The sequence below is a fragment of the Amblyraja radiata genome, chromosome 23, assembly GCF_010909765.2.
Source record: "Amblyraja radiata isolate CabotCenter1 chromosome 23, sAmbRad1.1.pri, whole genome shotgun sequence".
Taxonomy (NCBI): domain Eukaryota; kingdom Metazoa; phylum Chordata; class Chondrichthyes; order Rajiformes; family Rajidae; genus Amblyraja; species Amblyraja radiata.
In genome coordinates this window covers 24,930,686-24,957,927 of record NC_045978.1, presented here as the reverse complement: position 1 = coordinate 24,957,927, position 27,242 = coordinate 24,930,686, and the positions used below count along the sequence as shown (strand labels likewise).

The 27,242-nt window shown below is 45.5% G+C and overlaps 1 protein-coding gene across 1 annotated transcript in view; it reads left to right on the top strand.

Annotated features, from left to right (window-relative positions):
• Positions 1-7,410: 7,410 nt before the first annotated feature.
• The window catches only part of ggt7 (gamma-glutamyltransferase 7), a 47,376-nt gene continuing 27,544 nt past the window's right edge, over positions 7,411-27,242 (top strand). Inside the window, exons 1-6 of the mRNA XM_033041855.1 lie at positions 7,411-7,664; positions 7,754-7,956; positions 19,807-20,033; positions 22,577-22,728; positions 24,258-24,375; positions 26,886-26,953. Coding sequence (XP_032897746.1) covers positions 7,627-7,664; positions 7,754-7,956; positions 19,807-20,033; positions 22,577-22,728; positions 24,258-24,375; positions 26,886-26,953 — 806 coding nt within the window. The 5' untranslated portion in view covers positions 7,411-7,626. The remainder of the gene's footprint in view (positions 7,665-7,753; positions 7,957-19,806; positions 20,034-22,576; positions 22,729-24,257; positions 24,376-26,885; positions 26,954-27,242) is intronic.

Here is a 27,242-nt window from a genome sequence, read left to right as displayed (position 1 = left end):
TAAACCTGTCCTATCCATGTACCTGTTTAAATATTTCTTAAACTTTGGGATGGTCGCAGCCTCAACTACCTCCTTTGTCAGCTCGTTCTATACACCTAGGTATAGGTATGTTGCAAAGCCTACCTGAAGCGTCGCTGAAAATCTGTCGTTGCGGGTGTGCGCGATTTTGGCGCCGTTTAGAGGGGGGCGGGTTTAAAACGCGATTTTCTCTAGGCTGTTCAAATCGAAGATGTTCAGCCTAGTTAATTATTAACGAAAAATCGCTGAACGACCCCGCCGCAAAAGCTATTATTAGTTTTAAAGGCCTCGTAAAATAGTTATAGTAGTTTAAAAATCAATCTCTAAACCCGCGACCACCAGCAACCGCAGGGTCTCATAAAGCAAATAATTGAAGGTATGCTGTATATTTTTACATTAAAAAGGGCTTCTAAAGATCCCTTTATACAAAGTTTAATATTGCGAGTAGCTCATTTTGGGCCCATTATATCCCGCAGTATTTTTCTGGGCATTTGGGGGCACAAATCTAGCGCAATGTGAACGTTCTAAACCAGCGCGTTCCACAGGGACCCACTGGAAAGCTGATTTAAATGGGCATTTATTTACAGCAATTGAACACTAAATTCCTTCCATTTGGTCTATAAATTAATGTAAATGAGATTTAAAATTCATGTTTTATTGTGAATTATTTGTGAATATTATTTGGACATTTAGGCTATTTAAAAATGTTAATCATTTATTAAGAAATGGATAGATGTTTAGATCTAGTAATTGAAGTCTGAAATTAGCTACAATTAGGTAACTAACTAATTATATGCTTTAATTTCAGGTCATCCAAGTAAGATTATTTTATATTTGTTTCAGAATGGTTCAATCTATGATAACTGAAAATTTCATTCAGTTCTCTTAATTTTTAAGAAAGTTATGGGCTTTTGACTGTTCACGATCACAGCTTTTTTGTTATGTCCATAGAAAATCAATAGGGAACAAGATGCTCATTTCCCAGTATGAAAATGGCCATAACGTTTTAAATACTTGAGATATGAAAGTGAATTAGGTGTCAAATTAAACTTATTTTTATGCTTTATCTGATGGGATAAATTGCAGACTTGATTTTTAAAATCTCAAAATTTTGTAACATTGCTAATACACCCACCACTCCTTGTGTGAAAATGTTACCTCTCAGATTCCTATTAAATCTATTCCCCTTCACCTTAAACCTATGTCCTCTGGTCCTCGTTTCACCTGGCTGGGCAAGAGCCTGCATCTACCAGATCTATTCCTCATGATTTAATACACTGCTTTTCTTGAACAAAAAATTACATTTTCATAATAGTGAAAACATTTTTCATCATAGATTTTTTCTACCCATTCCTCTCTAGAAACAATTTGCTTTCTACCACAAATGGGGAGAGTTTTAAACCATAATTCGCTCCGGTAATGTTACAATGACAATGCTCTCCTGTGTTGGATCTTCAGCTCAACACAGGCTACCCGGCCCTTCTGTCCATGTCACGGTTCATGTTCCATCTGCTCCTCCTCATGACTTTTACTTTTGTAAAATACGACACAAAGTGCTGCAATAACAGCGGGTCAGGTAAAATCTCTGGAGAACATGGAAATGTGACGTTTCGAATCGGGACCCTTTGTCAGTTACTTTTGTAAATCTATCGCCCCGTATTCACTTTCCCCACACATTTCTGTCTAGCCTCTGTTAAAGACACCTGGAAAGGCACAAAAAATCTGACGGTTGTGAGTTTGATCTTCACACGGGGCATTCATTTATCGCAGTGCTGCAGCGGATACAGCTGCTGCCTCACAGTGCCAGAGACGCAGGTTTGATCCTGACAACGGGTGCTATCTGTACACAGTTTGTATGCTCTCCCTGTGATTGTGTGGGTTTTCTCCGGGTACTGCGGTTTCCTCCCACACTCCAAAGGCGTACAGGTTTGTAGGCTAATTGGCTTCAGTAAAAATTATATATGAAGAATAATACTAGTGTACGGGGTGATTGCTGGTCGGTTCGACTCGGTGGGCCGAAGAGCCTGTTTCCACGCTGTATCTCTAAAGCCTAAAAGTAAGATACCCAGAATATAGAAGTGATAGGGAGGGATGAGACAGATATTGTTAAGTAGCATAAGAAAATGAGGCAGCTGGAAGCAGGTAGATTAAATGTGGCAGATGCATCCGACCTCACCACATCTGCCTAATTCTCTTATATTTCCACCCATCACCCACCAATGTCTGTCTCAGCATTTCCTCCACCTTTACCTTCCCCACCTGACTCCATTCTCCCTCCACCTCCTCATCTGGATCCACCTAACACCAACTGTAGCAGAGGAGTTACTTGCAAATTTAGATTTTGGTGTCATCTTTTCAGTACTTTCAAAGATGTACTTTTTTTCCTTTATGAGTGTTCATTATAAATATTAATTACAGCGGATGATTGGGAAAGATATTTATTGGTAGTGCCATTAGGTGCTTCTTTATGAATATATAACGTGCTGAATGTTGTCAGTGCAATCTCAAATTGTCCTTGAGAAGATGGTGAACTGCGTCCTTGGACCACTGCAACCTTTCTGATGATGATACGTTCCAAAGTGCACTTGGGATGGGAGTTCCAGAGTTTAGACAAAGTGATAAATAAGAACTCTTGTCACAAGGAACTGCAAATGCTGGAATCTTAAACAAAACACAAAGTATTGGAGTAACACAGCGGGTTAGGCAGCATTTGTGGAAGAATGGACAGATGACAGCATCCTTCTTGAGACTGATTGGAGTGGGGAAAGCTGAAAAAGAGAGTAGGGGCCCCGTCCCGCAACATCGTCTGTCCATTTCCTCCATGGATGCTGCCTGACTCGCTGACCTCCTCCAGCACTTTGTTTTCAGATCAGGAAACAAACTGGTGATATATATTTCCAAGGCAGGATGACATGCAGTTTCAAGGCAAACCTGCAGATGGTGGTGTTCCTATGCAGCTGACATTCTTGGAGACACAAGGACTGCAGGTGCTGGCTTACAACAAAAGATGCAAAGTGCTGGAGAAACTCAACATATCAGGCAGCATCCCTGGAGAACATATATAGGTGACTTGGGGTCACCTATATATGTTCTCTGAAGAAGGATCCCGACCCGAAATATTCCATTCATATTCTCCAAAGATGCTGCCTGATCCGCTGAGATACTCCAGCACTTTGTGAGTTTTTTTTCACCTGACGTTCATGGCCTTCTTGGAGGTGGACATTTCAGATCAAGAACTATCAGCCAGAAGAAGGGTCCCAACCTGAAACGTCACATGTCCATTCCATCCACAGATGATGCCTGACCTGTTGAGTTCTTCTTGCGCTTTGTGTTTCGAATTAGAATAGCATTAGCATTTTAAAAATAAACAAAGTGCTGGAGTAACTCAGCTGGTCAGGCAGCAATTCTCCAGAGAACATGAATATGTGACGATTCAGGTTGGGACCCTTCCTCAGACTGATTGTAAGTTGGGGGAGAAAGCCCTTCTGGGGATTGGATAGTGGAATGGCTTTAGGTGTGAAGAAGTGAGTCGCTTGCTGCAACATACCCAGCCTCTGACCTGCTCTTACATTGAACATAGAACAGTACTGCACAGGAACAGGCCCTTCACTCCACTACATTTGTGTCGAACGTGATGCTAAGTTAAACTCATCTCATCTGCCTGTACATGATCCATATCCCTCTATTCCCTGCAATTCCATGTGCCTACCCAAAGCCTCTTAAATGCCACTATCGTATCTGCCTCCACCACCACACCTGGCAATGCTTTCCAGGCCCCCGCTACTCTATTTGTAAAAACCACTTGCCCCGTATATCTCCATTAAACTTTCCCCCTCTGACCTTATAGCTGTGCCGTCTAATGTTGGGAAAAAATGGTTCTGACTGTTTATGTTATTTATGCCTCTCATCATTTTATATACTTCTATCAAGTCTCCCCTCAACTTCCAACGTTCCAAAGAAAACAAGTCTATCCAACCTCTCCCTGTAGCTGAAGCCTTCTAATCATGACAGTAAAAATTGTCTCGTGGCAGGTTGATTCATTTCAGTTTCAAGTCAGTGGTGACCCCCAGAATATTGACACTGTGAGACTTAATAATGGTATGCCATCAAAAGTCAAAGGTAGGTGTTTTTTCTCTTGCGTCATAGAATTATGCAGCTTGGAAAATGGCCCTTCGGCCCAACTTGCCCACACTGACCAACATGTTCCACCTACACTGGTCCCACCTATTGTATTTGAACTATATCCTTCTAAACTTGTCCTTTTCAGGTACCTGTCTAAATGTTCCTTGAATATTGCGATAGTACCTGCCTCAACTACCTGCTCCGGCAGATCGTTCTATACACCCACCACCCTTTGTGTGAAAAACATACTCCTCGGGTTCCTATTAAATCTTTCCCCCCTCACCTAAACCAATGTCCTCTGGTTCTCGATTCCACTACTCTGGGCGAGAGACTGTGCGTCTACCCAATCTATTCCTCTCATTGGAATTCCTCTTTGTTGGAATGGTTATTGCCTGGCACTCCTGCAAGACTGCAAGGTTGACCTTGCTGTTCTTCGTGTCTGACAAGTTATTGCGAATAAAGAAGTTAACTGTTACTCACGTCTCGTGTAAATTATTCAGACACATGCACATGAGTGGTCAGTGCATGCATTCATGTGCAGTTGTGTGTCAGTGTATGAGTGTTGTCAATGCAGCCCAGTCCATAACACAAACCCTACTCCCATCCCAAACTCCCAATCACATCTACTCTATCTCAGGTACTTGAATAGGAAAGGTTTAGAGGGATATGGGCCAAATACAGGCACGTGGGACGTGTAGATGGGGCATCTTGGTCAGCATGGCATGTTGGGCCGAAGGGCCTGTTTCTGTGCTGTACTTTTCTATGACTATGACTTCATGCTGCCTCAGGAACACAGCCAACATAATCAAGGACCAGTCACATCTCAGTCATTCCCTCTTCTCCCCTCTCCTGTCAGGTAGAAGATAAAAAGACTTCAAGGCAGATATCAGAACAGCTTCTTCCCCACTGCTATCAGACGCCTGAACAGACCTCCTGTACGTCACCCAACCTTTTCTGTCCAGAGATGCTGCCTGACTCGCTGATTTGCTCCAGCACTTTATTTCTATCTTCGGTATATACTAGCATCTGCAGTTCTTTTCTACATATTCTGCACACAATTTTATCTATTGTTTACACAATGTAATGTACTCGTTCGTGTATGGTATGAAATGCCCGGATAGCACCCAAAACAAAGTTTTCACCATATATCAGTACCTTTACAATAATAAACCAATGGTAGACACAAAATGCTGGTGTAACTCAGTGGGCCAGGCAGCATCTTTGGAGAGAAGGAACGGGTGATGTATCGGGTCGAGAACAATACTGTACCGATACCACATGTAAAGCCTACACAGACAGCATCTGAGGTCAGGATCAAACCCGGGTCTCTGGCGCGGTGAGGCTCTCCAAGAATAGTTTAGTTTAGTTTATTGCCATGTGTACCAAGGTACAGTGAAAATGTTTTTTTGTTGCGTGCTGTCCAGTCAGCGGAAACACGATACATGATTACAATCAAGCCATCCACAGTGTACCGAAACAGGATAAAAGGTATAATGTTTGGTATTAACACAAGACAAAGTCCAGTAAAGTCTGATTAAAGAAGGTCTGAGGCTCTCCAAATGAGGTAGTTGGGAGCAAATATCCTATAGCAGAGCAAAATAGATCACTCCTGCTAAATGCAATGGGCTGACGTGTGGTATGCAACGGCACGTGGGCCTTTTTTTCATCCATCTCCGTAACCCGACCCGACCTGACCCGACTCGCAGTGTAATCAACGTTGTGGGGGAACAGTTTGTGTTAATAAATTAAAATTCTGAAAATGAGGAGATTTTTACCAAATAACTTTTCTTTTTACGAGGATGTTTCCGTGACCGGCTTCTGTCTCTGCACTAGTTATCTTTGCTCTGCTATGGGATCTTTGGTGCGGAGACGGAAGCCGGTTACGGAAATGGGGCCTAAAATTACCCATGAATCTGCCCATGACCGTACTACATCTTTTTTGTCCAGTGATCTATCTTGCTCGCTACAGGATCTTTGGTTGGGAGGACAGGACTGCTCTCTAGTTGGTTCAGTTCAGTTTTAGTTTATTGTCACGTGCACCGAGGTACAGTGAAAAGTTTTTGTCGTGTGCTAACCAGTCAGCATAAATACCATACATGATTACAATCGAGCCATTCACAATGTACAGATACATGATAAGGGAAGAACGAAGGGATCGGGAGTGATTTAAGGATTCCCGTGCAATGATTACTCCTGACTCTCAGTTTGAAGAGGGTGTCGACTCGAAGCGTCACCTACTCCTTCTCTCCAGAGATGTTGCCTGCCCCGTTGAGTTACTCCAGCACTTTGTGTCCACTTTCGATGTCAACCAGCATCTGCAGTTCTTTCCTACCCATTTAATGATTTAACGTTTTCAGAATTAACCAAAGAAGCGTCGTGCCGCGCAGATGTTATTTCGAAATGTCCTCTATTTGACTCCCAGCGGGGCTCGGGGCCCCTTTGTACGTTAATGTTGTGATCAGAACAGTAAATCGCAGGAGGGAACAAAGGCAGCCGTTCCTGGCATATTCACACAGCGCTCCTTTAGAAACACGCCCAAACCCGGAAAGGGGCGGTGAAAAGACTGACCTATCCAATGTCGGTGATCGGGGCAGCAAATCCATCCCTGCTTGCGATGTAACATCACAAACCATCGCCGCCCACACACACAAGCCTCAAAAACCAGTCGATGTGTACAATATGTTAACCCTGCAGCGTGTGCCCAGATAAGCCGACTGGGTTTGTGTGCAAAACACGGATATGGGCCAAACCCGGGCAAACGTGTCTTTGGCGAGGCACAAAATGCTGGAGTAACTCAGCGGGACAGGCAGCATCTCTAAAGAGAAGGCATAGGTAATGTTTCGGGTCGAGACCCTTCTTCAGATGGGTATCTTGGTCCGGCATGGACGAGTTGGGCCGTAGGACCTGTTTCCGTGCTGCGTGGCTCTGCACAGAAAGAAGCCCCATAACTTGTATCTAAATATATGTTTAATAAATGTATATATAAATGAATAATTGAAGTATATAAGGTAATAGAACCCGATACCTGCACTATACATAAATGCGCATTCTATATATGTATACAAATTAATTTCTTCATGTTTAACGTATATATATATATATATATGGATTCGTCCTCTCCCTCTCACCCCATCTTTTCACTCCTTCCACTCTCTGTCCACACCCCTTGTCCTTTCTCCTCCCCGTCATTTCTTCTCTTGCTCCCCTCCCACCTCTGTCCTCTCTTCCTATCCTCTGTCCCCTCTGCCCTCCCTCTCCCCATCCTCTGCCCTCCCAATCCATATCTTCTCTCTCTCTCTCCTAATTCATGTCATCTCTCTCTTTCTCTCCTACCAATCCCTGTCCCCTCTCTCTCTTTGCACACGCATAATTGAAACGCGAACGCTTCAGTTCCGCACCTGCAGCGGCGTTGCACACTGGCTTCCTCAATCCCCTCAATGAAAGCAACATCGCAGTGACGAGACGGACGGAGGGAGGGGGGAGGGAATGGCAACAGTGTATCACCGCGGGAGCCGGGCCACCGAGTGAGTGAACGAGTCGAGCGGGGTCGCTGCCGGGTTGACATGGTATTTCGTTACAAAAATACATTGTTTCATTGAACGTATCTTTCCAGCGAAGCGATCGGAAAGGAAAAACGAGACACAATGGCAGAGGGCGAAGCCGGGCAGGAGACCAATCTCGGGGCCTACTCGCCTGTAGATTACATGAGCATCACCAGCTTTCCCCGCTTGCCCGAAGACGATGCCGGCTCCAGTGACAATGTCCTTCGGTGCCGCAAAGACGACGACTCATCTCTCTGTGATCCGGATACAGCAGGTCAGTCTTATCACCGTGACGCCTCATCTTGATTTCAATGTCCAATTCCTTACATTTCTAGCTGTGATTTTGTCCAGACATAAATAATGTATAAATCACCTCCCCCCCTCCCCTCTTTAGAGGGTTTTCCAGGTGTGAAGGGAAGGGGATTATCACATATTTTAAAAATCCAAATTAATATATGGTGCAAAATATTGGAATCCAGGGTATTTATTCGCTGGAGCTGCGTCACTAAACCTTCTAAGCATTGGGCTGCCAATGTTGCCTGTTTGTCTAACCTGCGTACTGACTCATGCTGGTTGAAGCTAGGTAGCAATCATGCGTTGCCACAAAACACGGGGAAGTCGGTGTACAGTGCGGCAAAGTCGTACTGGGAGTGGGAGGGCGAGAGAGAACTAAAGTCAGCTCAGTGATCTATCTCCCGGTTGCCAAACACTTTAACTCCCCTTCCCATTCCCACACTGGCCTTTCTGCCCTGGGCCTCCTCCGCTGTCAGAGTAAGGCCAAACTCAAATTGGAGTAACATAACCTCATATTTCGCTTGGGCAGCTTACAAACCAGCTGGTACACACCAGCTGTCTGACTTTTGATTTCTCTAACTTCAAGTAACCCTTGGAGCCTCTCACTCTCTGCCCCTGCCCCAAACTAGTTGTTATACTAGTTTCACTGTTGTCCTGTTGAGTTTAACTCTGTAACTCAGTATCACCTACCCCACAGCCAACAATGGACCTTTCTTTGATCATCGTTGTTTCTTGCATACCTTTCATTCCTGTGTTCTTTGTACCTCTTCATATCTCTCATTTCCCATTCCCCTGACTCAGTCCAAAGAAGGGTCTTGATCTGAAACGTCACCTATTCCTTTTCTCAAGAGATGCTGCCTGATCCGCTGAGTTACTCCAGGTTTTTGTGTCTATAACTTTGCAGTAAAATTCATGACAGGCATCCAGAAGTACCAGGACACATTGGTGACGGGAAGAAGATGTTTCACGAGATGTTTCCCAACGTAACACAGACTGCTACAAATTAAGATGAAAGAAGTACAAAGTAAATTGCTTTGTGCCTTGACTGTACAAATGATAGAGATAATGGGGGAACTATTGCAACTCTTGCAGGGTGAGGGAAGGAGGTGTAAGTAGGAAGAGATTCCGCCACATTATATCTCTGCGCTGACGTAATGGCCAAGAAAGCAAACCAATGCCTCTACTTCCTCAGATGGCTAAGCGATTTTGGCGTGACTCCAATACAGTGGCGCAGTGGTTATCTTGCTGCCTCTCACAGCGCCAGAGACCCCGGGTTTGGACATGACTATGGGTGCTCTCTGTTCCTCCTGGGACCACGTAGGTTTTCTCCGGGTGCTCGGGTTTCCTCCCACACTCCAAATACGTACAAGTTTTTAGATTAATTGGCTTTGGTAAAATTGTCCCTAGTGTGTGTAGTATAGTGTAATGCAATGGTGATCGCTGGTCAGCGCGGACTCTGTGGGCCGAAGGGGCTTGTTTTGCACTGTATCTCGAAAGTCTAAAGATTCTTGCCAATTTCTGCAGATGCACCATAGAAAGCATCCTAATGGGATGCATCACAGCTTGGTTTGACAACTGCTCTGCCCAAGACTGCAAAATAAATAGTGAGTTGAGAATGCAACCCAATCTTCCACGCAAAACAACTTAACCCCCCCCCCCCCCCATCAACTCCATCAATAATTCACATTGCCTCAGGAAAACAGCCAATAAAATCAAGGACCACTCACACCCTGATGATTCCCTCTTTTCCCATTTTTCTGTTGGGCAAAAGATACAAAAGCTTGAAAGCACATACTACCAGATTCAACAGCTTCTTCCATGCTATTATCAGACCTGTCATACGCAGAGGATGACGTGACGATCTTCCAATCTACCTCATTATGGCCGGTGCACCTTTTATTTATCTGCACTTTCTCAAATAGTTGTAACTATATTTGTCCATAATTTCTCCACAGGCAGTATCTGCACTTTCCCCATAACTATAACTATTTATCTTCTCTTTTGCACTGCCCTTTGTACTCATGTGCAGTATGATTTGCCTGGATAGCACGCCAGACAAAGTTCTCGGTACACGTGACAATAATAAACCATCAGAATACCAGTGCAAATCTTGGTAGTGACCAGGGTTCTGCAGAGGGAACAGTTTCCATAAAATGCTAAAAATGGGGGGAGAATGGGAAGAAATGTTTGGTGGAACTGAAATATTGGATGATGATTGTTGCAGGAACAGGATGCTGAGGATAAAAGGTCCCCTTACTCTGGTTCTGTGAGGGAGGGAGGTGAGATGAAGCTATCAGTTTGGAAATAGAACAAATTTGGAGGAAAAGGATGTTGGAGAAAAAGGGGGATAAAAAAAAGTCTGGCACAGTAGCGCAGCGGTAGAACTGCTGCCTCGCTGCGCCAGAGACCCGGGTTCAATCCTGACCTCAGGTGCTATCTGTGTGTGGAGTTTGCATGATCTCACTGCGACTGTGTGGGCTTCCTCCAGGTGCTCTGGTTTCCTCCCACAGATGAGTTGGTTTGCAGGTTGAAACATAGAAAATAGGTGCAGGAGTAGGCCATTCGGCCCTTCGAGCCTGCACCACCATTCAATATGATCATGGCTGATCATCCAACTCAGTATCCTGTACCTGCCTTCTCTCCATACCCCCTGATCCCTTTAGCCACAAGGGCCACATCTAACTCCCTCTGAAATATAGCCAATGAACTGGCCTCAACTACCTTCTGGGGCAGAGAGTTCCAGAGATTTACCACTCTCTGTGTGAAAAATGTTTTTCTCATCTCGGTCCTAAAGGATTTCCCCTTTATCCTTAAACTGTGACCCCTTGTCCTGGACGTCCCCAACTGGCCTTCCCCAGTTGGGACTTCCCCAACTGGTTAATTGGCCTCTAGTGCGTAGGAAGTGGATGCGAAAGTGGGATAACATAGAACTCGTGTTAAAACAGGCCCTTCGGACCACTGAGCCCGCTCCAACCAGCAATCCACCTGTACACTAGTTCTATCCTATAATTTACAGAAGCCAGTTAACCTACAAACCTGTATATCTTTGGAAAGTGGGGGGGAAACCGGAGCACCCGGAGAAAACCCACACGGTCACATGGAGAACGTATAAACTACGTACAGACAGCACCTGTAATCAGCATTGAACCTGAGTATCTGACGCTCTGAGGCAGCAACTCCACTGCGCTACTGTGCTGCCCTAGTTCTATAGAAACAAGGAACTGCAGATACTGGTTTATAGCAAAGATAGATACAAAGTGCTGGAGTAACTCTGTGGGTCAGGCAGCATCTCTGGAAAAAAGGGTGGATGATGTTTTTGTTTGCTCCAGATATGCTCTGCCTGTCCCACTGACGTGCTGCAGCACTTTGTGTCTTTCTCTTACACTAGTTCTGTGTTATCCCCTGACTGATTCAAAGACACTGAGCCCAATGGAATTTAAACAATGACATGTATCAGAGGAGAATAAATGCGTGGAATGTCTCCACCTTGCAGGAATTATTGAGTTCCTCGCCTCCCTTGGCCTGATGCAATAATACGGTGAATGCAATTCTTGCCAAGCCTGCTTGGCAGACCCTAAAGCTACTTGTGGTAATGAGGTGTGCTGCCTCTACACCCCTGCAACACTTCGGTGTGGTTCCAACTGCATACACCATGTACTCAATATAAATTTACCTGTACAAGATAAATTCAGATGTAAATATCATTGTAGAATCATAGAAAATAGGTGCAGGAGTAGGCCATTTGGCCCTTCGAGCCTGCACCGCCATTCAATATGATCGTGGCTGATCATCCAACTCGGTATCCTGTACCCGCCTTCTCTCCATACCCCCTGATCCTTATAGCCACAAGGGCCACATCTAACTCCCTCTTAAATATAGCCAATGAACTGGCCTCAACTACCTTCTGTGGCAGAGAATTCCACAGATTCACTGTGCAAAAAATGATTTTCTCATCTCGGTCCTAAAAGACTTCCCCCTTATCCTTAAACTGTGACCTCTTGTTCTGGACTTCCCCAACATCGGGAATAATCTTCCTGCATCTAGCCTGTCCAACCCCTTAGGAATTTTGTAAGATTCTATAAGATCCTCCCTCAATCTTCTAAATTCTAGCATGTACAAGCCGAGTCTATCCAGTCTTTCTTCATATGAAAGTCCTGCCATCCGAGGAATCAGTCTGGTGAACCTTCTCTGTACTCTCTCGATGGCAAGAATGTCTTTCCTCAGATTAGGAGACCAGAACTGTACGCAATACTCCAGGTGTGGTCTCACCAAGACCCTGTACAACTGCAGTAGAACCTCCATGCTCTTATACTCAAATCCTTTTGTTATGAATGCTAACATACCATTCGCTTTCTTCACTGCCTGTTGCACCTGCATGCCTACTTTCAATGACTGGTACTGTACTGGCATAAAGGGAAATGAGGACAAGGAAACCACCTTTGGACGTGGTGCAAAGAGCAAGTTGGTTAGGCAGTTGTTCACCAGCATAATCGAGGACCAGTCTCACCCTAGTCACTCCCCTCTCCCATCAGGCAAGAGATACAGAAATGTGGAAACCTCCAGATTCAGGGACAGTTTCTTCCCAGCTGTTCTCAGGCAACTGGGCCATCCTATCAACAACTGGAGAGCTGTCCAGAGCTACTATCTACCTCATTGGAGATATTCGAACAATCTTTATTCGGACTTTACTGGACTTTATCTTGCACTAAACATCTTTCCCTTTATCCTGTATCTGTACACTGTGGATGGCTTGATTGTAATCATGTATAGCTTTTCCACTGACTGGATACCGGCAACAAAAAGCTTTTCACTATATCTCAGTTTGTGTGACACCAAACTAAATTAAAGTAAACCTAACTAAAGAGCTCAGAATAGGCCATGTATCCCATCATGTCTGCAGCACTCTTGGCTGACCATTTGCCTCAGCTCCAGTTTCCCTTCCATCTCCATCTCCCTTTGAACCCTTTGTGCTGAAAACCCATTAATCGGGAGTTGGGACACACCAACCTTGGTGCATGGAAGCGGATGGGCGGCTGCTTGAAGCGACGGACTTATGCCCCTGTCCCACTTAGGAAACCTGAACAGAAACCTCTGGAGCCTTTGCGCCCCACCCAAGGTTTCCGTGCGGTTGCCGGTTGGTTGCCGGAGGTTGCAGGTAGTGGAAACAGGTAGGGAGACTGACAAAATCCTCCGGGAACCGCACGGAAACCTTGGGTGGGGCGCAAAGTCTCCAGAGGTTTCCGTTCAGGTTTCCGAAGTGGGACGGGCATAAAGTTACATTAGTTTATGTATTGTCACATATACAGTAAAATGCTTGTTCTGCATGCTATCCAGCCAAACCTTAACGTAGACACTAGGAACTGCAGGTGCTGGTTTACAAAATAAGATACACAGTGCTTGAGTAACTTAGCAGGTTAGGCAGCATCTGTGGAGAACATACAGTACACGAGTACAATAGACTCTCTTCTGGAACAGCACGCAGAGAGTCGCCACATTCTGGCGCCATCTTGCAACTCCCAAGGTGATTTGTAGTCTCTTATTTTCTCACTTTAAGGCCCGGTATCCGGGCGGCACAGGATCGATGAGGTCTGGCCCAGCGTAATGCCATCGGCTCCTTCTGCCGCCGCTCCGTGCAGTTGCTGCAGGCTGTGTGCTCCATCCGTTCGCTCGCTCGCCCGGTTGCTGTAGTCCTGGAGTTGGCAGAGGCGGCCACGGGAGGCCCAACAGCAGCCGGACAAGCGGGCAGATCCAGCGCAGCCTGCGGCAGCTGCACTGAGCGGCGCTGGATGGAGCTGACGGCATCAAGCTGGGCCAGGCCAACTCACACCTCATAGATCCTGTGCCGCCAAACCACCGGGCCTCAAAGTGAGAATGTGAGAAATCGCACATCTTCGAGCTTTTCAGAGATTTGGAAGTTTTGTAAGATGGCACCGGAACGTGGTGACTTTCTACGTACTGTTCCAGAATAGGATCTGTTATAATAATAATAATAATAATAATAATAATATAATAATAATATCTTGTATTGTCATTGCACATAAGCGCAACGAGATTTGGTACGCAGCTTCCATCCGATGTCATAACATAAATAACTAATAATATTTAGATTTAGATACCCCGAGAACATGGATTGTAAAAAGAACAGTGAAATAGTCAAAGCAGTTCAAGCAGACTAAAGTGCAGATGTGTCTGTGCGACGTGACCATCCGAGGGAGACAGTCCAGGGGGGATGGGGGGCTCTCTAGTCTAGTATGATTTGACTGGATAGCTGGAAAAACAAGCACTTCACTGTATCTCTGTACACATGACAATAACTAAACTAATCTAATTGCAGTCTCAAATTTATTCAGTGACTGGACACCACAGAACTGTGAAGGAGACAATTTGCAGAATTGGATGTAGAGATTCCTGACTCCACATCTTGAACTTGTTTCCTTTATTGAAAGACACAGTGTGGAAACAGGCCCTTCGGCCCACCAGATTCACCTGACCACTCACACAAAGTCTATAGTATACCACTTTCTTACCCACTCACCCACTCACTAGTGGATGTTTAACAAATGCCATTTAACCTACAACCGGCATGAATTTGCAATGTGTGAGGAAACCGGAGCACCCGGAGGAAACACAAGCTGTCACAGGGTGAACATGCAAACTCCACATGGACAGCACCCAAGGTTACGATTCTGTTTCTCAATAGCTGCTGCCTGACTTGCTGATCTTTTTCTACCATTTCTTGTTCATTTTTGTTTCAGATTTACAGCATCTGAAATGTTTTGCTTTTTCAGCAAATAGATCAAGTGTCATAAATTCTCTTTGCCACGTTGAAAAAAAAAGGAATTAATTGTGCAAAGGAATTTGGCAAAGAGTTTGTGAGATCAACTCTGACATTTGCAATTGTGATGTGGGCTGGAACATTTAAAGAATGCTGCTCCATTAGTATATTTGCGTCAGTGTGCATATAAATCTCCCATCCCTTTTACTTTATTAAATGTTCACGGCACATAAATATTAAATAGATTGTTAAATGAACAGCGCAGCTCCAAATTAACTTTGTGAAGCAGTCAATAAAATAAGTTGTGAAAATGGGGAATTATAGAATCCAAGGACATTGAGTCACACAAACCAGAATTGGGTCTTTCGGCCCATCAAGTCTGTACCCACCATCAAGCACACATTTACACTAATCCTAAACTAATCCTCAATGCAACGTGGAACTCAGCGGGTCAGGCAGCGTCTGTGGAGGGAAAAGACGATGTTTCGAGTCTAGATCCGTCTTCAGACCCAAACCGTCGTCTGTCCATTCCCTCCATAGATGCCACTGAATTCTTTCAGCTCTTTGTGTTTTGCTCAAGATTCCAACATCTGCAGATCTTTGTGTTTCCCTCCACAGATGCTGCCAGACCTGCTGAGTTACTCCAGCATTTTGTGTTTTGGACTTTAGATATACAATGTAGAAACAAGCCCTTCAGCCCACTGAGTCCGCATCGACCTGCGATTGCCCCGTACACTTGCACCATCCTACACAGTAGGGACAATTTACAATTTTACAGGAGCCAATTAACCTACAAACCTGCATGTCTTTGGAGTGTGGAGGGAAACCAGAGAACCCGGAGAAAGCCCACGCAGTCACAGGGAGAACGTATAAACTCCATACAGACAGCACCCGTAGTCAGGGTTGAACCCGAGTCTCTGGCGCAGTCAAGCAGCAACTATACTGCTGCGCCACCGTACCACCTAAAAGAGAAAAGACTAATGCCTTTAATATCTCACACTGTGCGCAAGATTCCAGCATCTGCAGGTCCTTATGATGCTCCCCCCACACTCCAAAGACGTGCAGATGCTGGCTGACCCGCTGAGTTATTCCAGCATTTTGTTCTTTGTTCATGATTCCAACATCTGCAGTTTCTCGTGTCTCTACAAAACCAAATGATCTGATTTTTTTTGTATGTGGAATCTCTGTGCAAAAAAAATATGCTGCTGCATTTCCTGTAACAATGACAAGATTCATTGACTGCAATGCCGGGTTGTGATAAAGTGCTCTGTATAAATGTGTGTTTGTTCACTCTTTAAGGTGGGGCTGTGAAAGGAATAATGTAGAATAAAGGCATTCACAAAGAAAATGTGAATGACTAAACTCCCTGTCCCGCTTACGTGTCCTCGGCACGCTAATTATGCGACCTCGTGGTCCCGCGAAGGTCGCGCGCGACTTCATGCGCCCGCAATGCCGTCTGGAGCAACTCAGCGGGACCGGCAGTATCTCTGGAGAGAAGCAATGGGTGACATTTCGGGTCGAGACTCTTTTTCACTTTGAAAGAAGGGTCTTGACCCGAAACGTCACCCATTGTTTCTCTCCAGAAATGCTGCTGGTCCCGCTGAGTTATTCCTGCATTTTGTGTCCATCTTCAATTTTCCCACTGTGGGAGTAGAAGTGTGGGTGGATCCGGACCGCAACGGTCGTGAGCCCCAGGCCGAGCTCGGCGATCGTCTGCCTGCTTCTGCTCCTGTTGGATGTGAGACGTTGCGCCGTGCCAGGGTCTTGGGTCTGTCCCACTTTGGCCATCAGTTACCCAACAGGCCGTTGGCGCGCGAAGATTTCGTTCGCTACAAAATTTCAGAGCGCAGCGCGATATCGCGCACAACTCCATACCCCTCCGCGCTTCACAGTGGGACCGGCCCCGCGCGTCAACACGATGCCCGTGCGCCTCAACGCGATGAAGAGGTCGCGTAATTTGCGTGCCAAGGACACGTAAGTGGAACAGGGCCTTAAGGAATGTGGAGCTAACAGAGAGAGAAGTGGCAAAGTGAGTAAATTCAGACTTAGGCTGCAGCAGTCCAGGAGCCTGACAGAAGAAAAGGGCCGCACAGTGGCTGTCTTACAGTTCCAGAGACCCCGGTTCGATCCTGACTACAGGTACTGTCTGTGCGAAGTTTGCACATTCTCCATGTGACCGTGTGGGTTTTTCCCGGGTGCTCCGGGTCCCTCCCACATTCCAAAGGCGTGCAGCATTGTAGGTTAAATGACTTCTGTAAATGGCCTCTAGTGTGCAGGATAGTTCTAGTGTATGAGTGATCATTGGTCGGCAAGGACTTGGTGGGCCGAAGGGCCTGTTTCTAAGCTGTAGCTATAAACTAAAACTAAACTAAAACAACAAGCTGGTGTCAAGAGTGAATACCATTTTACAAATGAGCTTAAAATCTCACTGCTTTCTTTGCATGAATGCAAATAATTCAGCTGAAGTATCATATGAAGTATGCGCTCGAAAATTAATGCATTTTTGTTAGTTACGGAATTAGTGGAATAGTATGACTCCTGAAAGCACGCCTACATTTTTTCTGAAATTTACCTCCCTTCCCCTCCCAAAAGAAGGCAAGATAATTTAACACAAAGATTGCTGCTAGCAATAAAGAAGCTACAACTAATGATAGTCACAAAATGCTGGAGTAACTCAGCGGGACAGGCAGCATCTCTGGAGAGAAGGAATAGGTGACGTTTCAGGTCGAGACCTTTCTCCAGACTAAGAATCAGGGGAGTTTGACACTCGATATATGGAAGGGTAAGGTGTGAAAACGACAGATCCAAGCAGACGATGATCAGGAAAAAGGTAGAATGGTTCATCGTTAGCTGAGGAGGTGACAATGACATACTATCAGTAAAATTAATCAGGAGGAGAGTGAAACTAGTCGGAGAACTAGGGTGGGGGAGGAAACGACTGATGATGTGGTAGCAAAACAAATGGCAGAATCCAAGAGTTTGGAGCAGGTTCAATGGTGAGAATATGATTGCTTTCAACACTTGCTATTATTAAAGGGTAAAATAGACAACACCATCCTGTCTGCCCAATTAAACCCCAGAATCATCACCTTGGTGAAGTGTTGCACTTTGGGAGGTCAATATTAGGGGAAAAGGGTCTGAAGAACGGTCTGGACTGAAATCGTCACCTATTCCTTTTGTCCAGATATGCTGCATGACCCGCTGAGTTACTCCAGCACTTTATGTCTATCTAAGGGGAAAATATACAGGTTGAACACCGATTTTCCAGCACACGGTTCCAGAGCCTTAACTTGCATGATTTGCATCTTTGCATTTCACTTCTCATCTTCTCTCCTCATCTGACACCATTTTGCCCCCCTTTCACCTCCAGTTTTTGCCACCTGTTTGTCAATCAGCCCTCCTTACCAGTGTCCACCAATCACTTAGTAACAAAAAGTGTAAGGGAGTGACGCAGCAAGTCAGCAACATTTCTGGAGGGCACGGATAGGTGACATTTTGAGTTGCGATCCTTGGTTCCTCCAGTACTTTGTGTTTTACTCAAGATCCCAGCATCTGCAGTTCCCTGTGCCTCCACCTACGAGTTGCCAGGATTTGCCACAACCCAACCCCTCTCCCGCCTACTACACTCAAGGATGATGACCTGAAACGTCGCTTGTCCATTCCCCCTACAGTTTAGTTTAGGCATACAGCACGGAAACAGGCGCTTTGGCCCAACGAGTCTGTGCCGACCATTGATCACCCCAATCACAAACACTGTCCTACACACTAGGGACATAGAAACATAGAAAATAGGTGCAGGAGGAGGCCATTCGGCCCTTCGAGCCAGCACCGCCATTCATTGTGATCATGGCTGATCGTCCCCTATCAATAACCCGTGCCTGCCTTCTCCCCATATTCCTTGACTCCACTAGCCCCTAGAGCTCTATCTAACTCTCTTAAATCCATCCAGTGACTTGGCCTCCACTGCCCTCTGTGGCAGGGAATTCCATAAATTCACAACTCTCTGGGTGAAAAAGTTTTTTCTCACCTCAGTCTTAAATGACCTCCCCTTTATTCTAAGACTGTGGCTCCTCGTTCTGGACTCACCCAACATTGGGAACATACTTCCTGCATCTAGCTTGCCCAGTCCTTTTATAATTTTATATGTTTCTATAAGATCTCCCCTCATCCTTCTAAACTCCAGTGAATACAAGCCTAGTCTTTTCAATCTATCCTCATATGACAGTCCCGCCATCCCAGGGATCAATCTCGTGAACCTACGCTGCACTGCCTCAATCACAAGGATGTCCTTCCTCAAATTAGGAGACCAAAACTGTACACAATACTCCAGACGTGGTCTCACCAGAGCCCTATACATCTGCAGAAGAACCTCTTTACTCCTATAGTGAAATCCTCTTGTTATGAAGGCCATCATTCCATTAGCTTTCTTCACTGCCTGCTGTACCTGTAAGCCAACTTTCAGTGACCGGTGTACAAGGACGCCCAGGTCTCGCTGCACCTCCAATTTACAATTTTTACTGAAGCCAAATTAACAGACAAACCTGCACGTCTTTGGAGTGTGGGAGGAAACTAGAGCACCCGGGGAAAAACCATGCGGTTACAGGGAGAACGTACAACTTCGTACAGAAGGTGGCAAAGACTTTCCCCCTCCCCCCCCCCCCCCCCCCCCCTCCCAACTCTATCACTCTGAATTTGTAGGAAGGAACTGAACATGCTGGTTTAAACCGAAGATAGACACAAAAAGCTAGAGGAAGTCATCGGGACAGGCATCATCTCTGGAGAGACGTAATGGGTGACGTCACTCATTCCTTCTCTCCAGAGATGCTGCCTGTCCCGCTGAGTTACTCCAGCTTTTTGTGTCTATCTCCATCACTCTGAAGATAGATCTGAAGACAGCACCCGAGGTTAGGATTGAACCCAGGTCCCTGGCTCTGTAAGGCAGCAACTCTACCACTGCGCCACCATGCTACCCTTATTGCAGCCTGTTGACCCGTTGACTTCCTCCTGCGTTTTGTGTTTTGCTCAAATCTTTCCACCCGCTCTCCTCGCTTGTAGATCCCGACGTGTTCCTGAAAGCAGCTCGCCTTCAACGCCTGCCTTCCTCCTCCTCGGAGATGGGCAGTCAGGAGATGTCACCGCTGCGTGTGACCAACAAGGACCCGTTTTCCGCTGACTGCGTCTGTCGCCAGGATGGGCTGACTGTGATCATCACTGCCTGCTTAACCTTTGCCACCGGAGTCACCATAGCATTGGTCTTGCAGATATACTTCGGAGACCCACAGGTATCTATTCAACCTTTACTACAAAAACAAAATGCACACCCTACCTATTGATCAAACACTGTTCCACATTTCAGTGCATGCCAATAAGCAATCAAGTACATTGGAAACATTGATGCTGAGGTGATTATGGTAGTTATGTTCGCTGAAATCACGCTCCTGTCAACAATATGGCTTTCTTTAATTAGTTAGTTAAATGGTGGCAGAGTGGCGAGGCGGTAAAGTTGCAGCCTTACAGCTCTAGAAACCCAATTTCAATCCTGACTACGGATGCTGTCAGTACGTAGTTTGCACGCTCTCCCTTTGACCACGTGAGTTTCCTCTGGGTGCTCCGGTTTCCTCCCACATTCCAAAGATGTGCAGGCTTGCAGGTTAATTGGCTTCTGCAAATTGCCCCTGGTGATTAGGATAGAAAGTCAAGTCAAGTCAAGTCAAGTCAACTTTATTTGTCACATACACATACAAGATGTGCAGTGAAATGAAAGTGGCAATGCCTGCGGATTGTGCAAAAAAACTACACAACAGAATAGAACAGAATCAGTATTGACATAATAGAAAAAACCCAGCAATTTTAAAAAGACACAACACAACAGTAAATTAGTCCCTGGTGAGATAAGAGTCATGATGGCCTGTGGGAAGAAACTCTGTCTCATCCTCTCTGTTTTCACAACATGACAGCGGAGGCGTTTGCCTGACCGTAGCAGCTGGAACAGTCCGTTGCTGGGGTGGTAGGGGTCCCCCATAATGTTGCTGGCTCTGGATCTGCACCTTCTGATGTATAGTTCCTGCAAGGGGGCGAGTGTAGTTCCACAGTGCGTTCGGCCGAACGCACTACTCTCTGCAGAGCCTTCTTGTCCTGGGCAGAGCAGTTCCCAAACCAGATTGTGATGTTGCCGGCAAGATGCTTTCTACAGCCCCTAAGTAGAAGCACTGTAGGATCCTCAGAGCGACTCTGAATTTCCTCAGCTGCCTGAGGTGGTAAACTAGTGTATGGTGTGATTGCTAGTCTGTGCGGACTCAGTGGGCTGAAGGGCCTGTTTCCATGCTGTGTCTCACAAATCTAAATAGCAAGTATGTACAGTATTGAGTTTAATAGGAGACAATTAATTCCCTTAAAAGGATGATCAATCTAGGGAGGAATAGATCATAAAAAGGTTAGAAACATAGAAAATAGGTGCAGGAGTAGGCCCTTCGAGCCTGCACCGCCATTCGATATGATCATGGCTGATCATCCAACTCAGTATCCCATCCCTGCCTTCTCTCCATACCCCCTGATCCCTTTAGCCACAAGGGCCACATCTAACTCCCTCTTAAATATAGCCAATGAAATGGCCTCAACTACCTTCTGTGGCAGAGAATTCCACAGATTCACCACTCTCTGTGTAAAAAATGATTTTCTCATCTCGGTCCTAAAAGACTTCCCTCTTATCCTTAAACTGTGACCCCTAGTTCTGGACTTCCCCAACATCGGGAATAATCTTCCTGCATCTAGCCTGTCCAACCCCTTAAGAATTTTGTAAGTAGAAGAGCTGTCTTTCACCCAAAGTGTAGTGAAAGTGTTTAGGTTTAGTGTAGGTTAAGGTTTAGGTTTATTATTGGCACCTGTATCGTGATACAGTGAAAAGCTTCATTTTACATGCTATTGAACCAAATCAGATAATGCTATACAATCAAGCCAAACTCAATCAGAATAAGTAGAGGGAAGGGAAAGATACAGTGTGCAGTATATAGTTCTAACTTCTCAGCATTGTAGTACATCAGTTCGAGCGACAAAGTCCAATGTCTGTGTGAGGATAGAGGTGAATCGGACAGTACCCTAGTTTGTGGGATACCTTTCACATTTAAAAAGTACCTGGATGACCCAACAGAGCTGTCAACCAAGAGACGGAAAGTGGGCCAGCTTCTTTGATTGTCCAATAGCTTTGGATAGTCCAATGGACGTCTAGAAAGTCCAACGGCTTCTTTGATATGATGGGCTGAATGGGCTCCTATGCTGTGGATATTTAACATTTAGTTTAGGGATACAGCTTGAAAAAGGCCCACTGATTGCACACTGAGCATCGATCACCTGTTCACACTAGTTCTATGTTATCCCACTTTCTCATCCTACACACGACGGGACACTTTACGGAGGCCATTAACCTCCAAACCCGCATGTCTTTGGGATGTGGGAAGAAACTGGGGCACCCATGCAGTCACAGGGAGAACATGCCAACTCCACAGAGACAGCACCCGAGGCCAGGATCGAACCAGGGTTTCTGGCGCTGTGAGGCAGCAGCTCTGCCAGCTGTGCCATTGTGCTGCTCATAATGAAATTCATCTGCTGCCACATATTATAGTAATACGAGGGGATACCTGGATATGGGTGGGCAAACAAGTTTGAGTGGTTTTGCGGGATACTGGTTAGGGTGCCTTTAGCAAAACCCTTGTTCGGAATCGACTGGGAAACCTGCTGAAATAACAACATTGCAGAAACCACAAGCAACAGTCATGAACAAAGGAAGTTTTCTGCCGATGACTCTACATTCCCCTCTTTTTCTGTGTAGATCTTTCACCAAGGAGCTGTGGTTACAGACGTGGCCCATTGCTCCGCAGTTGGTACCGAAATATTGAATCGTGGTGGCTCTTCAGTCGATGCAGCTATCGTGTCTGCATTGTGCTTAGGAATAATCCACCCCCACAGCTCTGGAATTGGAGGGTAGGTGCTGCAGGACTTAAGAATCATTCACAGAAATGTTCTTCGTTGTTCGCACAATTGTTGTTGTTCTACTGAGAGGGTGACATGTCTTTACACTCAATTCCCTCTCTGCCCAACTTGTGGATTCCTACATTAAAAAAAATGACTTTTCAAAGTTGTGTTGTGAAAGTTTAAAGTGAAGAAGGATACAGAGTGTTTTATTGTCATATGTCCTGAAAGATAACAATGAAATTGTTACTTACAGCAGCACAATGGATATGCACACATAGTGTGTGGGCAGGGACTGCAGATGTTGGTTTAGACCAGGGGCCGGCAACCTTGTTCTGCATAGGGGCCGGGACGCATGTCTGTGAGCGGATGACAGGCCACATCTATCATGTGTACACATGGATGGCAGGCATCAAATCACGTGTTCACAGGTAGACAGAAATGCTGGAGAAACTCAGCGGGTGAGGCAGCCTCATGCAATCCTTGCATGTCTCACCTGCTAGAGTTTCTCCAGCATTTTTGTCTACCTTCGATTTTTCCAGCATAGGCAGTTCTTTCTTAAACGTGTTCACAGAAGGTGCGCGGCCATGCCGGCGGCTTTGCGCAAGATGCGGTACAGCCAGAGCTCGGCCGCGCTCGGGGCACCCGGCTGCTGCTCGGGGTGCTCGCCCGCTGCTCAGCAGGCCGGATTATTACAGGGATGATTTTGGGTTACGGGCCGCATTCGGCCCGGGGGCCGTAGGTTGCCGACACCTGGTTTAGACTGAAGATAGACAGACCCAGTCTGAAGAAGGGTCTTAATCCGAAACCTCACCCATTCCTTTTCTCCAGAGATGTTGCCTGACTTGCTGAGTTACTCTGACATTTTGTGTCCATCTTCCTTGTAAACATAGTACTCTGTGAACCCCATAAACAAGATAAAAGTTCAGTATGTGTGTGTGTGTTACGGCGCCAGGGACCCGGGTTTGATCCTGACTATGGGTGCTGTCTGTATGGAGTTTGTACGTTCTCCCTGTGACCACATGGTTTTCTCTGGGTGCTCCGAGTCCTCCCACACTCCAAAGACGTACAGGTTTGTAGATTACTTGGCTTCGGTAAAATTCTAAATTGTTCCTAGTGTGTAAGATAGTGTTAGTGTGTGGAGTGATCGTGGATCAGCACATATTTGGTGGGCCGAAGGATACATTTCCACGCTATTATCTCTAAAGTCTAAAATAACAGTGCATGTACAGGAAAGGTTGAGAGAGATATGGTCTAAATGCTGACAGGTGGGACTGGTGTAGATAGGGCACATTGGTTGGCATGGGCTAGCTGGGCCGAAGGGCCTGTTTCCATGTGCTATGATTCTACGACAATGAATCTATGCGAAAGCCAAGTAAGAATATCAATTTCCCGTTTTGGTACTTATGACAATAAAACACTCTTGACTCTTCCATCGTATCTGTCACCTTGTCAGCACAAAATATATTGAAAGTCTCTTATTGCCTTCCAAGTAAGGTCCAGTAAAGATGTCTTCTGATCACCGATGTCCTTTCTCACAGGGGTGGAGTTATGTTAGTTCATGAGATCAGGAAGAATGAGAGCCTCGCCTTTGACTTCAGGGAGACGGCTCCAGCAGAGGTTGAGGAGCAGATGTTCTCACATGGATGGGAGGACAAGGTCAGTGGTTTTCTCCACCTATCTCTCACGTTCCAAAGGCAAAATACCCCAGATGCCAGAGCACCGAAATAAAGTCGAAAATCTTGGAAATGCACAGCAGGCCGGACATTTGGAGAGCATTTCAGGTCGATGACATTTCATCAAAACTTTGCAATGGTTTTGCTGTTTGTTCAGACATTTGGTGAAGTGCATGAGATGCCGGCCCAAGATAAGGCACTGGTCAGACCGGATTTGGAGTATTGTGAGCAGTTGTGGGCCCCATATCTGAGAAAGGTTGTGCTGGCATTGGAGAGGGCCCAGAGGAAGTTTACAAGAATGAATCCAGGAATGAGTGGGTTAACATATGAGGAGCGTTTCACTGCACTGTGGCCTGTACTCGCTGGAGTTTAGAAGGATGAGGGGCGACCTCATTGAAACTGACCGAATAGTGAAAGGCCTGGATAGAGTGGATGTGGAGAGGATGTTTCCACTAGTGGGAGAGTCTAGGATCAGAGGTCATAGCCTCAGAATAAAAGGGCATACCTTTATAAAGGAGATGAGGAGGCATTTCTTTAGTCAAAGGGTGGAAAATCTGTGGAATTCATTGCCACAGAAGGCTGTGGAGGTCATCAATGGATATTTTTAAGGTGGAGATTGATAGACTTGATTACTATGGGTGTCAGAGGATATGGGGAGAAGGCAGGAGAATGGGGTTGAGAGGGAAAGATAGATCAGCCATGATTGAATGGTGGACTTGATGGGCCGAATGGCCTAATTCTGCTCCTACAACTTATCAACTTTTAAGAATATTTCAGGTCGATGAAATTTCATCAAAACTTTGCAAGGATTTTTCTGTTTGCTCAGCGATTCGGTGAAGTTCATGAGATGCCGGCCCAAGAGGGCGCAGCTAGTGGATATGCTGCCTCATGGTGACGGAGACCCAGGTTGAATGCTGACCTTGGGTCCTGTCCGTGTGGAGTTTGCACGTTCTTCCTGTGACCACTGGATGCTCCGGTTTACTCCCAAATCCCAAAGAAGTGCGGGTTTGTGGGTTAATTGGCACTTTGTAAAATTGCCCCTAGTGTGTAGGGAGTGAATGAGATAGTGGGATAACATAGAACTAATGTGAACGGGTAATCGATGGACAACGTGGACTCGATGGGTCGAAGGGCCTGTTTCCATGCTGTACCTCTAAACCAAACTAAAGGGCCTGTTCCACTAAACGAATTTACCCAAGAGCTCTCCCGAGTTTAAAAAAAAATCAAACTTGTGGTAAGTACGTTGAATGTACGTAGCGGGTACGTCGGAGCTTGGGACGTCTCTTAGTGGCTCGTAACGCTAACGGCAGGTACTCGGGGAAATGCAGTAAGCTCGCATGTTGAAAAATGTCCACGAGAGCCCCAAGTACCTCCGAGCGGCTATTACCGTAATTCTCCGAGTTCGAATCAGGGGAAACTAGGGAGAACTCTTGAATTACCTCGTACAGTGGGACAGGCCCTTAAAGATAAATATTGAACAAGCAGCCTGAAGAAGTGACCCAACCTGAAATGTTACCTATCCATGTTCTCCTGAGATGCTGCATGACCTACTGAGTTACTTCAGTATTTTTTGTCCTTTGATGTACACTAGCATCTGCTGTTCCTTGTATAAATATTAACTTTCAATTTGGAGCCTTGAGTTTGAATTTCAATCTTGTTTGCCATTTATGGTTCTAGTCCCCTCTCTACCCTGGGCAAATCTTTGTTCAAACTACCCTGGCTACAATAGACAAAAGGACTCCTTTTGCATGTTGCATGTTTGTGGTGGGACAACCAAATGGAGTTGTCTATAGTTCTTCAAGAGATAGGGCGGCACAGTAACACAGCAGTAGAGTGACTGCCTTACACCACCAGAGACCCGGGTTTGAACTTGACCACGTCTGCTGCCTGTACAGAGTTTGTGCTTACTCCCTTTGACTGCGTGGGTTTTCTCCGGGTGCTCCGGTTTCCTCCCACACTCCGAAGACGTACAGGGTTGTAGGTTAATTGGCTTCTGTAAATTGTAAATCGCCTCTTGAGTGTAGGGTAGCGCTAGTTGGTCAGCGCGGACTCGGTGGGACGAAGGGCCCGTTTCCGCGACGTATCTCTAAAGTCTGAAAAGGTCTAAAGCAGGGGTGGGGAACCTTTTCATGTTGGAATGCCGCATTAAGTTAGCTGTAATCTAATAAGGCCGCATCCAAGAAACATCAATTAGATATACTTCAAAATGTACATTATTTTGTTAAAATAGCCCTCATGACTTACTAATGTTTTAATTGTGGCCGTCAGTCAGGGAGGATTATGTCGTTGAATCTTCTTTTACTCTTTGGTATTTTAGATAGGTTCATTTTAAGATTAAAATAAAAATAATAAGAGGAACAAAAGCATATTAATAAAAATAAAAGGATTCCCCACCCTGGTCTAAAGCTAACTGTTTTACAGGGAGAATATACTTTAGAGACGGTTAGTATTGATAGATTGGCATTGTAACATCTTGTTGTCTTGCTTGTGCAGCCAGGTCTTTTAGTTGCTGTCCCTGGTATGATAAGAGGATTTCACCAAGCCCACCAAGTCTATGGCAGGTAAACATCACACCAAGCAACATGGGAATATTATTAATATCATTTTCAGTTTTCTGCCTCATCTTTTACATTTGGTTTGCTTCAGAACTATTTGATTTTTCTTAATTTGTTTGTTTAAGAACCTAGCCTCTGCTGTTTTGTGCTATCCTGGGTTCTGCTGCTTTAATTTATGAACATGCATCAGTCACCTCAGAAAGCACTAAGAATGCAGTAGATCGTTCCCCTTACAACCAATCGCCTCAGACTGTACTAAACTAGAATGGAAGCAAGTTGTCCTACAACCTGAGGA